The 12,500-nt window shown below is 44.2% G+C and overlaps 1 protein-coding gene and 1 non-coding gene across 2 annotated transcripts in view; one reads left to right on the top strand and one right to left on the bottom strand.

Moving 5' to 3' along the window:
* The window catches only part of LOC111230711 (semaphorin-3ab-like), an 80,502-nt gene that overhangs the window by 61,341 nt on the left and 6,661 nt on the right, over positions 1-12,500 (top strand). The window contains exon 9 of the mRNA XM_022757534.1: positions 9,988-10,057. Coding sequence (XP_022613255.1) covers positions 9,988-10,057 — 70 coding nt within the window. The remainder of the gene's footprint in view (positions 1-9,987; positions 10,058-12,500) is intronic.
* trnar-ccu lies at positions 1,335-1,407 on the bottom strand. Its single transcript has one exon. It is a non-coding gene; the product is annotated as a tRNA-Arg (tRNA).

Genomic DNA, 12,500 nt, shown 5'->3' with positions numbered 1-12,500 from the left:
TTTATCTGACCTTTTATCTTCTTCTTGATATTGCGCAAACAAACAAACAAACAAACAGTCGTCCCAGATGACCGCTGTGGCTTCAGGTTTGACACATGCAGAAAGGGCACACAGAGACAGAGAGAGCTCTGTGGTGACAGAACTGGTTTCTTATCACTGTTTTTGTAAACAGATGACACACACACACACACACACACACACACACACACACACACACACACACACACACACACAGTTACTTCTGTGTGAACATATGTACATGAACTCATACAGTAAATCTTTCTTTCACATGGTCAAACCCTTGCACAGACACACATGCAAAATAAGAAACATTTGAATGTACACACACACACACACACACGCACACACACACACATAGTTGAGCTGTTACCCACACCTCGAGCTTCAGCCTGTCTGTGTACACAAGACAGTTCTGACTTGTCAGGAGCATAAACATTTCTAGCCAGCGTGCCTGTGGCCACATATTACACAACTGATAAGGCTGCATACAAATTTGTTTGTGAACTCTCTTCAGCAGAACACACACACACACACACCCACACCCACACTCACTCTAAACCACAAACCCATATACAGGAGATTAACCCATCAGGTTAAGAATGCTGTCAGCGTTGTGTTTATGCCACGCTCCGCCACACAGAAACACTACAAATCCCATAAAACCTTGACGGTCTGCGGGGCCCTCATAGCAGCAAAGCTGTGGATACCACCTGGCTGTGTGTGCGTGTGTGCGTGCGTGCGTGCGTGCGCGCGCGCGCGTGTGTGAGTGAAACTTTTACAGTGATTAAGTTTTGCAGAATGTTTTGAGGGAGCTCAGTTACAGAAGACACAGAGGTAATCAATCACCTGCGTTCAAAAGAAACAGCAGGTACCAAACATTACTGGTTCCTGTTTCACTCACATCTACAGTAGTTTTTCTTTCTGTGTGTATTTGTGTAAATTACACACAGAAAGTATTTGGGTTCACTTTCTGTTGCTGCTTTAACAGATGAAAAATAGTTGATACCATGTGGGACAAATCCATGTTAAACTGAAATAATAAAGTAGATGTCTCAGCTCGCTTTTTGTACCAGGTACTTGTTTTTCCTCTGCAGATTGTCCCCCCTGAATGCAGCGTTGTTACTATAGTGATGGTGCACAAAGCTTTCATGATATCATCTTCTTCAACGTGACACACACATGAACAATGGAGGATATCAAGTGGCCACCGAACAGCCAGCTCTGGATAAAACTGTTAGCAGAGGATGGTTTCGATCCATCGACCTCTGGGTTATGGGCCCAGCACGCTTCCGCTGCGCCACTCTGCTGTAAATCACCCCAGATGGGACTCGAACCCACAATCCCTGGCTTAGGAGGCCAGTGCCTTATCCATTAGGCCACTGGGGCTTTGGTGATGTGAAAGTCAGAGGGAAAAACATTGACAGCAAGAGCGAAACTGAACACCAAAGCAATGAAAACATGGGGAACGTGAGACAAAAGCACCAACGTAGTGAACCAACAATGCTAGTGCTCAGCAGTCTTTGTCCCAGGATGAGACTTGGACACACGAGCCCTGGTTGAGGAGGCCAGTGCAGACAGGAGGGGCCAGTATAAGTAAGTTTTCTTTGCTGCTGAACCGACCAAATAGTTTTTGTTTCTAAACAAAACCGAATTGTAAACATGACGCTGTCACATAATAAAAAAACAAATAATATTGTCGTGCTGTGAAAGGCGTCAGATCAGAAAAGGCTTCTGTGGGTCGTTCTAAAGGGCAGCTACAAACAGCGTGTTCTGCTGTTTTATGTGGAGGACTTGTTGTAAACATTTCCTTCACCTATGTTTCCTTTAGTGTATGTTTGTAGTTGTGTGCTCACGTGTAAGATGGAGTTTTGGAAACACCCTTGCAGTTGTTTTGAACAGAGCATCTGGTCTGTGAACGCCACATGGATTGACTAATGACACAGGATTGCTTTGAGGTTGTTGTTCAGGGCCGTAGAGGCTGCGTCTACGTTCACAAGGCTCGCTGTTTATGTGTCTAGCTCTCGCTGTCGATGCCACTTGTTGTGTGAAATTACACGTCAAGCCTCATTGAACCACAATCATTCAAAAAGCAAACAGTGGTGTGGAAGTGGTTCATGTTTACAGACGTTCCTCCCGCTGCCCATACGAGCTGGAACTACTCAGATTCTCCTGTGGTGAAAAGTTCAGTTCACAGGAAGGATCCTCTGCTGTTTACTGCTGTTGTCCCTGCTGTGGGTGTTGTTGTTGCTGACAGGCATGCAATGAGGTTTAAGAGCTGGAGACAGACGGCTCTCTGTGGCCGGACTCAGTATCATGACACCAGAAACAAAGGGGTATTTTCAGGCGTTTTCGTCATCTATTTTTGTCTGTGTGTGAATGATTCAATGTTCCAGCCGTGTCCTTGTTACTGCAGCGTCCACTGATGTCGGAAAAGAAGGAAAAAGAAGTAAACGTGAGGGACAAAGAGGAATTATGTTTGGAAGGATGTCACTGAAGGATGAGTGGTACATCTGAATGAAGATGAGGAGGAGGGAAAGAAGAATAACATGGTGTATGTCTGTATCTTCTGTCTCTAAAGGTTTCTCAATCTAAACAATAACAAAAGACGACGTTGGGTGACGTCATGAAATACCGTGGGATCATGGGAGTTGTTCGAGTCTAACCCGTGGACCGTACATCATTCCCTCTCTCTTTCCTCTGGATATGGATATGATGTCATTGACAGGCGACCAATGAAAGGAAGAGTTACCATGTTTAAAACACAGATTTCTCTGGTTTGAGAATTGATGGAAACATTGGTGATGAACAACATACAGAACAGAGGTCGAGTTGTTTTTAGACGTTTTAACGTGGAAAAGTTACAGATTATAACTAACTTAACTTTAAAGGGCAAATGTGACGAACGGAGGAAAGGAAGGTGAAGAAAAGTGATGAGGAGAGTCTGCAGAGAAAGATCTGGTAGAAAAATCAAAACACGTAGTGAGAAAAGAGGGAGTGAAGGAGGGGAAGATGAGGGGATGGAGAGTAGATGTATTCACCCTCAGTCTGTTTGGATGCAATTTATTCTTGAGTTAAAATCATAGAAGAATTGGAAGAGTTGGATCTCTACCATCCATATGCAAACCTCCGCCCTTGAGCTGAGGATAGAGCTGTTACACGTGTGAATGAGCCACCGGGACGCCCTGCCCTGTCAGATTAATCTGACAAATGTATTTCCACTATTTACTGCTTAATTACCTCATCAACAAAAACACATTCTGTTTGAAGCGGCTACGCAAACATGTTTTGTGATACTGAAGAAAATTAATCATGTTCTGACGCCTCCATTCAGCCTCTCTAATCCATCATTGCCTGGGAGAAGAAACTTGAATGGAAGCCCAGTTCATCAGAAGGAGAAGCAGAGGAGAAAGATGGAGGGGGGGGGGGGGGGGCAGAGGAGGAGGGGGGGGAGGCCCAGAGGGGGGGGAGGAAAGATGAAGAGGGCGGAGGTCGTGGCACAAGGTGTTGACCAGACAAGAGAAGGAGAACGGGATGAGGATGGAGACCAGTGGTTAGAGGATGTTATCGTGGTGGAGGAGGAGAGGGAAGGAGGAGCTGACGAAGGACTGGAAAGAAATTTAGCTTTGCGGGTGGAAAAGTAAATAAAGTTAGAAATGGAGGATGAAGAAACGATGGAGGCGGAGGAGAGAGACGACGTTCCTCAGGAAGAGACAAGAAAGGAAAAATGAAAATATTTCAGACATGGTATTTAAAGGTTATTGAAGACGTCCTAAGTGATAATCACATCAGCACAGGCGGGATGTGTGGAGCAGCTTCCCCTCTAACACTAGTTTTATTTTCCCCTGGAGCTACGGCGCCCTGAAAGTGACACAGCTTCACTGTTTAGAGTGGGAGAAGATAACGAGTGTGGAAATCCAAGAGAGAAGAGATGAAGACAGTGAGTTTTAGAAGTAAGAAAAGGTTCTCACGGATCTTCATTAGGAGGAGGACGACTAAAGAGACGTGATGTTTGTGAACAAGGAAACCCAGACAGAAATACGACGAGGAGGGGACGAGTGAGGTGAAGTGAAGCTAAAAGGGTGTGAGGGGTGAAGGGAGGGAGGGAGGGAGGGGAATGGGGTTAATAGGCAAAGATGGAGCAGACTGTAAGGTGGAGAGGGGGAGGAGGGGAGGAGGAAGGAGAAAACAACAAGGAGGAGACATGGAGTTTCCTGTGGACAGAAGATTTTAGTCTATTGAATGTGAATTACTGGTTTGGCCAACAGCCATATTCCTGCTGGCTGGACTCCCAGTCTTAACGTTATTAACAGTAGAATTACAGATAATATTTTCTCTCTAAATAGATGTACAACATTTATTTTCAAATGAACATCCAACTGAAAGTGTAACTTTAAATTGATTCATCGTATTTTATATTTTTAGACGTCAGTTCAAACATGGTGGGGAAAATAAATAAAAGAAATGGTGTCCACACATTTGGAGGAGCAGATATCTCAGAAATGTTGAAACTAAGAGAGACATCAGTGTGGAGATAACAGCAGCAGCTACAGGGGAGAAAATGTGTCACGGGGGAAATAGATGGAGCGGCAAAAGGAAAAGGGCCAATAGCCGGGGGGGGGGGGGGGTTAAAGGACCAGACAGGATGGAGGCAGGGGGCTGTTATTGGCAAATTACTGAGGATGGCAGAGGAGAAAATTAAGAGGGGGAGGGTGGTCAGAAAGGTGAGGAGGAGGAGGAGCGAGTGGATGTTGGCATTCAGGGCAGGGAGGGAACAGCAGAGAAATGAGGAGGTTAGAGGAGTCCGCCTGGGGGCTATGGCCAGACAATTAAGAGGAGGAGGAGGAGGAGAGAGAGAGAGAGAGAGAGAGAGAGAGAGATAGGGGCTGAGGCTGCAGGTCTGCGGGCGAGACAAGACTATCTTCCCTCAGGGGGAAACAGCCTCTTTTTGTTTAGAGAAGAAGACACAAGAAGAATCCTCCAGAGAAAATAGGCCAGACAGACAGATGGACAGGGAGATGGAGGGAAGGAGAGATAGTGGGAGGGAGAGTGGAGACTGGTGTGGTGGTGGTGGGGGTGGGGTGGGGGGGGCAAAGTCAGACACAAAGAGAAAGCGAGAGATGACTAGAGGGATCCTGGGAAGTCCAGGTGGATTTGAGCAGAAAGGGACGGGGGGGGGGAGGGGGGTGAGCACCTGAGCACCTGAAGAAAAGATAAGAGCGACAGAAAAGGAAGAGGAGTAGATTCAGAAAGAGACAAAGAAAAGCAGCTCAGAACGAGGGATTACTGAGTGTGAGATGGTGGCCGGCTGTCTGACGGAGAAAGAGACAGAAGATGGGTTGAAAAAGATAAAAAAGGGAGAAAAGAAAAGAAGCTGCAACATGATTATTTACATCTTGGAAAACTTTAAATCGGCTGCTCAGATAACGTTGCAGACTGACCTTCATATTTCCTGCTCTCTGTGTTTCTGATGGATGTGTGTGTGTTTTACTTTCCCTCCCCGGTTGAAGAATCATGACATTAAAGACACTACAGTTTAATAAATCAAAGGCAGATATAGAAGCAAGGTGGAGCGGCTGTAAATCAGTCCTGGTTTAAACGTGTCACGCAGCGATAAGAGCGAGTCTCTGCCAACCTGAGCTGTAAATAACCGAAATGTCGTCTTCAAAGTCTGTAAAAAGAGAAATGTTGTTCTGGCTGCGTCTATGACTAACTATGTTTTCATGTGGAGCTGAATTCACAGTGAGGTGCTGAGAAGAAAGAGAGCCTGACTAACTTTGAAACAGACGACAGGGACTCAGAGTTTCTCTCTGCGGGGATTACCCAAGTTTGTATTAAGTTTACGTTCGACAGTATATTTACTTCTACACGCTCTGTGGCCTCCTTTCTCCTCCTGACTCTGAAACACAACACTTTGTCAGACGCAGCGAAATGAGATTTCTCTTTCCTTTGGTACCGGTACAGACACACCAGATGATTACTCGGTTTTTTGGCGGTATTTTTTTTAGCCGTGCTAGCTGTGTAGCACCGCTGCTCTGCTGGGTTTTCAGTCGGTTGCTTCACTTTGGTCCAGACTGAAATATCTCAACAACTACTGGATGGATGGTCATGAAATTATCTGCACACGTTGCTTCTCTCCGGAGGATGAATCCCAGCAACTTTGGTGATCCCTCGACTTTTCCTCTAGCATGTTAGCATGTTTGCAAGATGATGAACGTGTTAAATGTTGTTAGCATTTAGGTGGAGGCACTGCTGTGCCACTTTACAGAGCTGCTAGCATGGCTGTAAACTGTTAGTCTTGTTTATGTGTTTGTGCATAAAAAACAGCTGTGCCTCATCGGTACCGCCGCTATCAGAGTCACAGTCTTTTATCTTTCTTTGTCTTGTATTGTTTGCCGTAATCTTGCTCAAATTAGAGCAACTGGAAACTGAAAATAAACACCTGACACAGGGAGACAGGAAGGCTGATGCTCACCTGTAGGAGCTGCTTTACTCACAGTTTCTAGATGTTTTTGAGAGTAAGACTCTTTGTTTCCAGTAAACTGTGACTAACCTCTGTACTCTGTCCCGCCCTGGTCTGATGTGTGTGTCTTGTGTGTAAACATTAAATGTAACCTACACATCCAACAAAAGTTTAAACCAAATTTAGCTGCGTTTTTACCAACATGGCAGAATATCCTCCAGCTGAGAATCAGCACTGACTTCTGGGACATGTGTGTTCTCTCTTTCAAAGTAAACATCTTTATCCTTCTTTAATCCAGTTTACTGTAATAAGTATCTGCCACTTGTTGGCCTGTTTTTCTTCTTCTTCTTCTTCTTCACCTCCTGCATATCAAAAGTTTATTTACCATTCCTCGGCTCTCACATGAGTCCAGCAGAAAAACATCTTCAGCACTGTGTTGTTACAGTAACATGGCCATATATGGTTCTGACCACCACAGCGCCTCTTGTTTGGATGATTACAGGCTCGGGTGAATTCACAAATGGGTTTTTATCTGTTTTTTTGTTTTATCTAATCGCCATCCGATCACCCCAGTAAACATGTTCCCGCCAGGTTTAGAGGGAGACTCTTTCATCTGGACTGAAATGGCTTCCACCGGCCGGGCTGCACGGCTGTGAAGCTCTGCTCTGCAGGTTTAGATATAAATCTTCCTGTGCCCTTCTTCTGACTCTCTGGCTCATCTCCTCCTTGGAAAAAAAACTTTGAGGTGCTTTGGATGAAAGTGTTCACCAAACAGCAGATATATCATCCAGAGTAATAAAGCAGAACTGCCATTAAAGAAAAACAAAAACACTTTTAGACAAGAAGAAAGGGAGATAAATAAAGAAGAGATGATAAACGTTGTGATTAATGAAAGGAGTTGAAGACAGTGGGATTTTCTCTGAGAGCAGGAAAGAAATCGAGCTGGAAATGATAAGAGGAGTGAAGAGGAGAGAGAGAGAAGGTGGAGGGATGATGAACGGACGGAGCAGAGATAACTGCACAAACAAGATGTCTGCACCGTAATTTAAAAGAAGGAAGAAGGAAATTGAATAATGAAGGAAAGATATATTAAATAAGGGATGGAAGGAGGGAGCGATGTGTACGCTGCAGGCTGCAGACTACCCACAGTCCTCTCTGTCCTGAGGGGCTGGCTCAGTGTGTGTGTGTGTGTGTGTGTGTGTGTGTGAGTGTGTGTGTGTGAATATACAGTAAAGAGAGAGTGTGTGTGTGATGATATTAGACTTGCACTGCGGGGCTGTAGTTCCATGGAGGCCACCTGAAGCAGCAGGAACGACAGGAATGTGGGAATAGTGATACGCTTCGTCGTCTCCGTCACCACGGTAACACGACTGCCTCAGCGTGGGAGAGGAGAGGAGGAGTACAGCCGAGGAGATGAGAGGAGGAAAGAGAAGAAAAGTAGAGACACATTCAAACCTCGTTTTAAAATCACTGCGAAGGTTTCCAGACGCTTTGAATCTCAGCATCAACCTGAGTTTAAACCTTTTTATAGAGTTTCTGAGACTTTTCAAGTTATTTGCCGACCGTACCCGGGGAGCCGAGTCAAGTCACGTATTTATAGTTTATCACAGCGTGCCACACAGGAAACAAAGGCCTCTGTTCTCCACCGTTGTGATTGGATGATAAAAACATTCCCGACTCTTATCTCAGACTAAAGAGCAAAACAGAAAATCTTGAATCTTGAATTTATTGTGATTCAAATGAAGCGTGAAACTGGAGGTCGAGCTGTGACAGGAGACAACTGAATCACTGAGCATGAGCGGCACGAGAAATATGTTGAGAATGTGACGAACTGTGACGACCACGAGCTACGAGTCAAACCTTTGAACGCCCACACGAGTGTCTCGTACATCTTGAATGTTATTATTATGATTATGATTATTTGGGTCTGAGTGTCCCCAGATAATCCATAATTCATTTGTGATTCAAAAACAAACGTCTGTTCATTTTTTGTTTCCAAATCAAAAAACTTAAAAACAAAATGTTCCAATTTTGGTTTTAATAAATTTACTTTTTGTTTTAGAATTAAAAATCAAATAAAAACATAAATTTGATTTTCGGTTTCAAACTAAATAATGACCAAAGAAATCGCCCAAAACTAAAAACAGATGATGTTGATTGGTTTTTCGTTTTTCCTTCCTGTTTTGGTTTTGAAAAAAATAACAGATCTACATTTTTTAAAATTTTTGAATTAGAAATGAATTATTTATTATCTGATGATATGTTTGTGCGTTCGTTTGTGTCAGTTGGAGTTCGGCCTAGTGGAAGTCAGCGACACTGCAACACAGCGTACACAGTTTTCTTCTAAACAAACACAGTGACGTGTTTTATTAGTAATTAATTCAGTTTGTTTGTGAGTGTGTAAATGACCTTTAGAGGACGTTTCTGCCACCTGTTTGTTTGTTTGTCTGTTTCCTGTCAGTCATTTGGGATGTGCTTTGATGCCGCTGTAATTTTGGATTTCTAAAAGGACATTGATCGTCCTGAGGAGAGAAGCAGTAGGTGTGTGTTTTATGTTACTCACAGTTTCTCCGACAGCACAAAGTTAATTAGAGTCTGTGTGACACTGACGGACTCTCACTGAAGCTCAGACATTATAAGATGGGACACGCTCAGCAGAGCGTTACTCCACAGTGTCCGTGCTGCTCAAACCTCTGCAGGACACCTTTAATTAAACCTTTGTGTCATGTAGTTTTTATTTATAGTAAATTATCTTTTACCAGTATTAGAGTTGATTGGCTGTGTTGCCAATAAAGTTTTAATTAGTGTCATTTATCAAAGCAACAGTTCAAAGAATCTTTATCTCTTTATAATTTGTCAAGATCAGACACTTGATGTCTGATGAGATCTTGAAGTTCAATCGCCAGAACACATTTAAAAAATCCACAGCTGAGTCACATTCAAACCGCTGGTTTATGACTTTCATGGTTTTAAAGAGAGAAAATCCTCACGCCACCCGATGGCGCCGTGTGAGGGACGACAGGCGAGCGACACCAAACACATCGAATGTGATGAGGCTGTGTGTGTGTGTGTGTGTGTGTGTGTGTGTGTGTGTGTGTGTGTGTGTGTGTGTGTGTGTGTGTGTGTGTGTGTGTGTGTGTGTGTGTGTGTGTGTGTGTGTGACAGCAGGTGTTGTTCTCCTGTGGCCGACTCGGCGCTCAGCTCTCCCACTGTGGCTGCTTATTAACGGCTACAGATTCATTACAATCAGCCAGTCAGCCATGCTGCCAGCACGCCCGCCTCTATTAGTCACACAGTCAGACTGATAAAGAGACACACACACACACACACACACACACACACACACACACACACAGGCATGCACATAATGAATACCAAACACCACCCCTCACACACACAAACAGTTTACTCCAACCTGTGCAACAACATCTTCAACACCTGCAGTAAAGTTATAAGTTATTTTTCACTGTGGTTTAATTTGTGTTTTCTTTATTCTCTCCATGCAGAGGACATCTTCATCCTCCAGGGGAAAGACAAGAAGAACCCTCTCATCTACGGCCTGTTCACCACCTCCAGGTCTGTACGACAGAAAACAACTTTAACTTGTCGTTCTGGAATCTGCACCCTTGTGTAAATGTTGAACAGTAGGGAGGGACTGGTAGAGTCTTAAATTTCCACTGGGTGTAGAAATGTTGTTTCTATTGCTCATAGTGGGGAAAAAAGCAGTGAATCATTGGTATTGATAAACAGCCCCATCAGATATTTTTAGACTCGTCTTTCCTCTGAGTGTCAAATGTAGAGTAGAAGAGAGCAGACTACTGGAGCTGTAATAAACGTGTATATGTGATTTTAGAAACGAGTTGTGATAAATATGATGTCTGTAAATGAACAGAGGCAGGAGGAGGATAAATACTGTCTATCATCACAGCCACAAACTAAACTGCAGATAACAACTAGGACGTTTTCAAAAGGGAAAAATTAAGTTTGCAATTTATTTTTTTAAGCTGGTTTATTAACTTTTCCTTCAAATACTGAACAAATCAGCGTCGTCCTGTATTTCATTTCATAATGATGGAAGTTCTGTGGCGTGATGTCCCTGTAGCTGTGTCCCAGTGCACGAGCCGCATCCTTCAGAGGACGAAGGTGTGGTCCTCCGTAGACCACCAGGGCTGAACGGAGGATTTCCGCTGCACGTCACCAGCTGTTCCCGCCCCTTACCGCTGAGGTTTTAAGGCTCTTGGTTTTAACAGTTGTACCGTTAGCTGTTGAAACACCATCCTGACATTTAACAGTGTAATCCTTCAGACTCGCTGTCAGTGTTGTTTGCTTTCATCACCGATCCACCTGTCGGATCCTTCGCCGTCCAGGAAAAGACGGACGCACTTGAAGGAGCGTTTTTAAATGGGACAGTCCGCTGGGACGCAGTCGGTCTTTCAATGCAGCTTCTGTGAAGTGTGACACACATGATGATGATGTATGATGTCACACACTGTGAGATACACCCAGGGTGTAAGGTCGTCCGTCACTGTGACCCATGAATGAAACACATTCAGACATCATCATCCTCATCATCATCATCATCATCATCATCATCATCAGTGCTCTGGCAAGTGACATGGCAAGTCTTACAGCTGTGTGTGTGTGTGGGTGTGGGTGTGGGTGTGTATGTGTGTGTGTGTGTGTGTGTGTGTGTGTGTGTGTGTGTGTGTGTGTGTGTGTGTGTGTGTGTGTGTGTGTGTGTGGGTGTGTGTGTGTGTGGTGGGAGAGGTTAGAGTTTGACCCACATCATATTTTCCTCACACACAAACAAAGACACTCAGAGTCTCTCATTTAAAGACAGAACGTCTCTTTTTGAGGAGACATCAAAACAATAAAAATAAAAACAGTCCAAATATACAGAGGTCGGAACATCAAAACACAACACTGATGATGTGCAGCTACAAACTTGATTAAAGACCATGAGACAAAACATGGAAAATATGAAGCAGCTCTGAACTTGGCTCCATCAGAGTCCAGAGACAATGTGCTTTGTGTTAGTATCTGCAAAATGGGAATTTGCTCGCATGTTAGTGAGAGACATTCATAACAGAGAGGAAGAGGAAAACATTTTTCTTCTCCGTCTGGGACAGAGCAGCGACACAAACACCTAAAGCTGCAGACAGACAGAGGGCTGGAAGAACGGCTGATATTCAGAGAGAGAGGCTCATTACGAGCGAAGCTGTGAAAGACGGATCACAGGTGAAGAGATGCAGAACACAGGAGAGAATAAAAAGGATAAGAATAAAATACAGACACCGGCTGAAAGTGAAGAAGAAGCCAGAACAAACGAGCGAGTGAGTAACAAACTAAAACAGTCTGCAGTTTGTCATTTTCTCCAAACGTACTGACGGCACCACACGCTCAGAGAATAACCCAGATTCAGAGGCGGACGCCAGAGCTCGACAGTAGCAGCAGCTAAAGTATGACAACACTTGGCACGGCCGAGCAGGGAGTTGGTCTGTTTTCTGGGTTTTGGAAAGTGTCTGGAATCTCAGCAGGGAACGGACAGAAATCCAAAGCATCACCCAGGGTGGGGTCCCAACCACAGAACTGCAGAGAGCAGAAAGGTCATTCCCTCTGAATGGAAACTTCTCTCTGTGGTACGGTCAGGATTTCACACACAGAGGGTTTTTGTCTCCTGTGATGAAGTCAGGACGGATTCTGTCTCCGTCTCCTGCTTTTATTATTCAGCTCTTCATTTCATATGTTTTTCAATTCAGTAACTTTTGGAAATTAAATGTTGTTTTAAACATTTTATAAACTGCACTGAATGTGTCGTCTGTGCAGCAGTGTGTTATGACATCATAGTTAGGTTCTGTTGCTAGGCGACATCTAGTGGTCGTAGTGATGATGACAGGAGCGAGGGGAAAAGTGTCGGTGACGTAGTTTTAAGAGAGACAGAGTCTACGTCAGGAGAAGGTGGATGGATGTGACACAGGAGAGCGGTTGTTGTTATTGTAACCATGACAACAGAGGTCGT

Source organism: Seriola dumerili, unplaced genomic scaffold, assembly GCF_002260705.1.
Source record: "Seriola dumerili isolate Sdu_G_001 unplaced genomic scaffold, Sdu_1.0 BDQW01000283.1, whole genome shotgun sequence".
Classification (NCBI taxonomy): Eukaryota; Metazoa; Chordata; class Actinopteri; order Carangiformes; family Carangidae; genus Seriola; species Seriola dumerili.
Note: the sequence above shows the minus strand (reverse complement) of the source record. Positions and strands in the feature narration are given on the sequence as shown.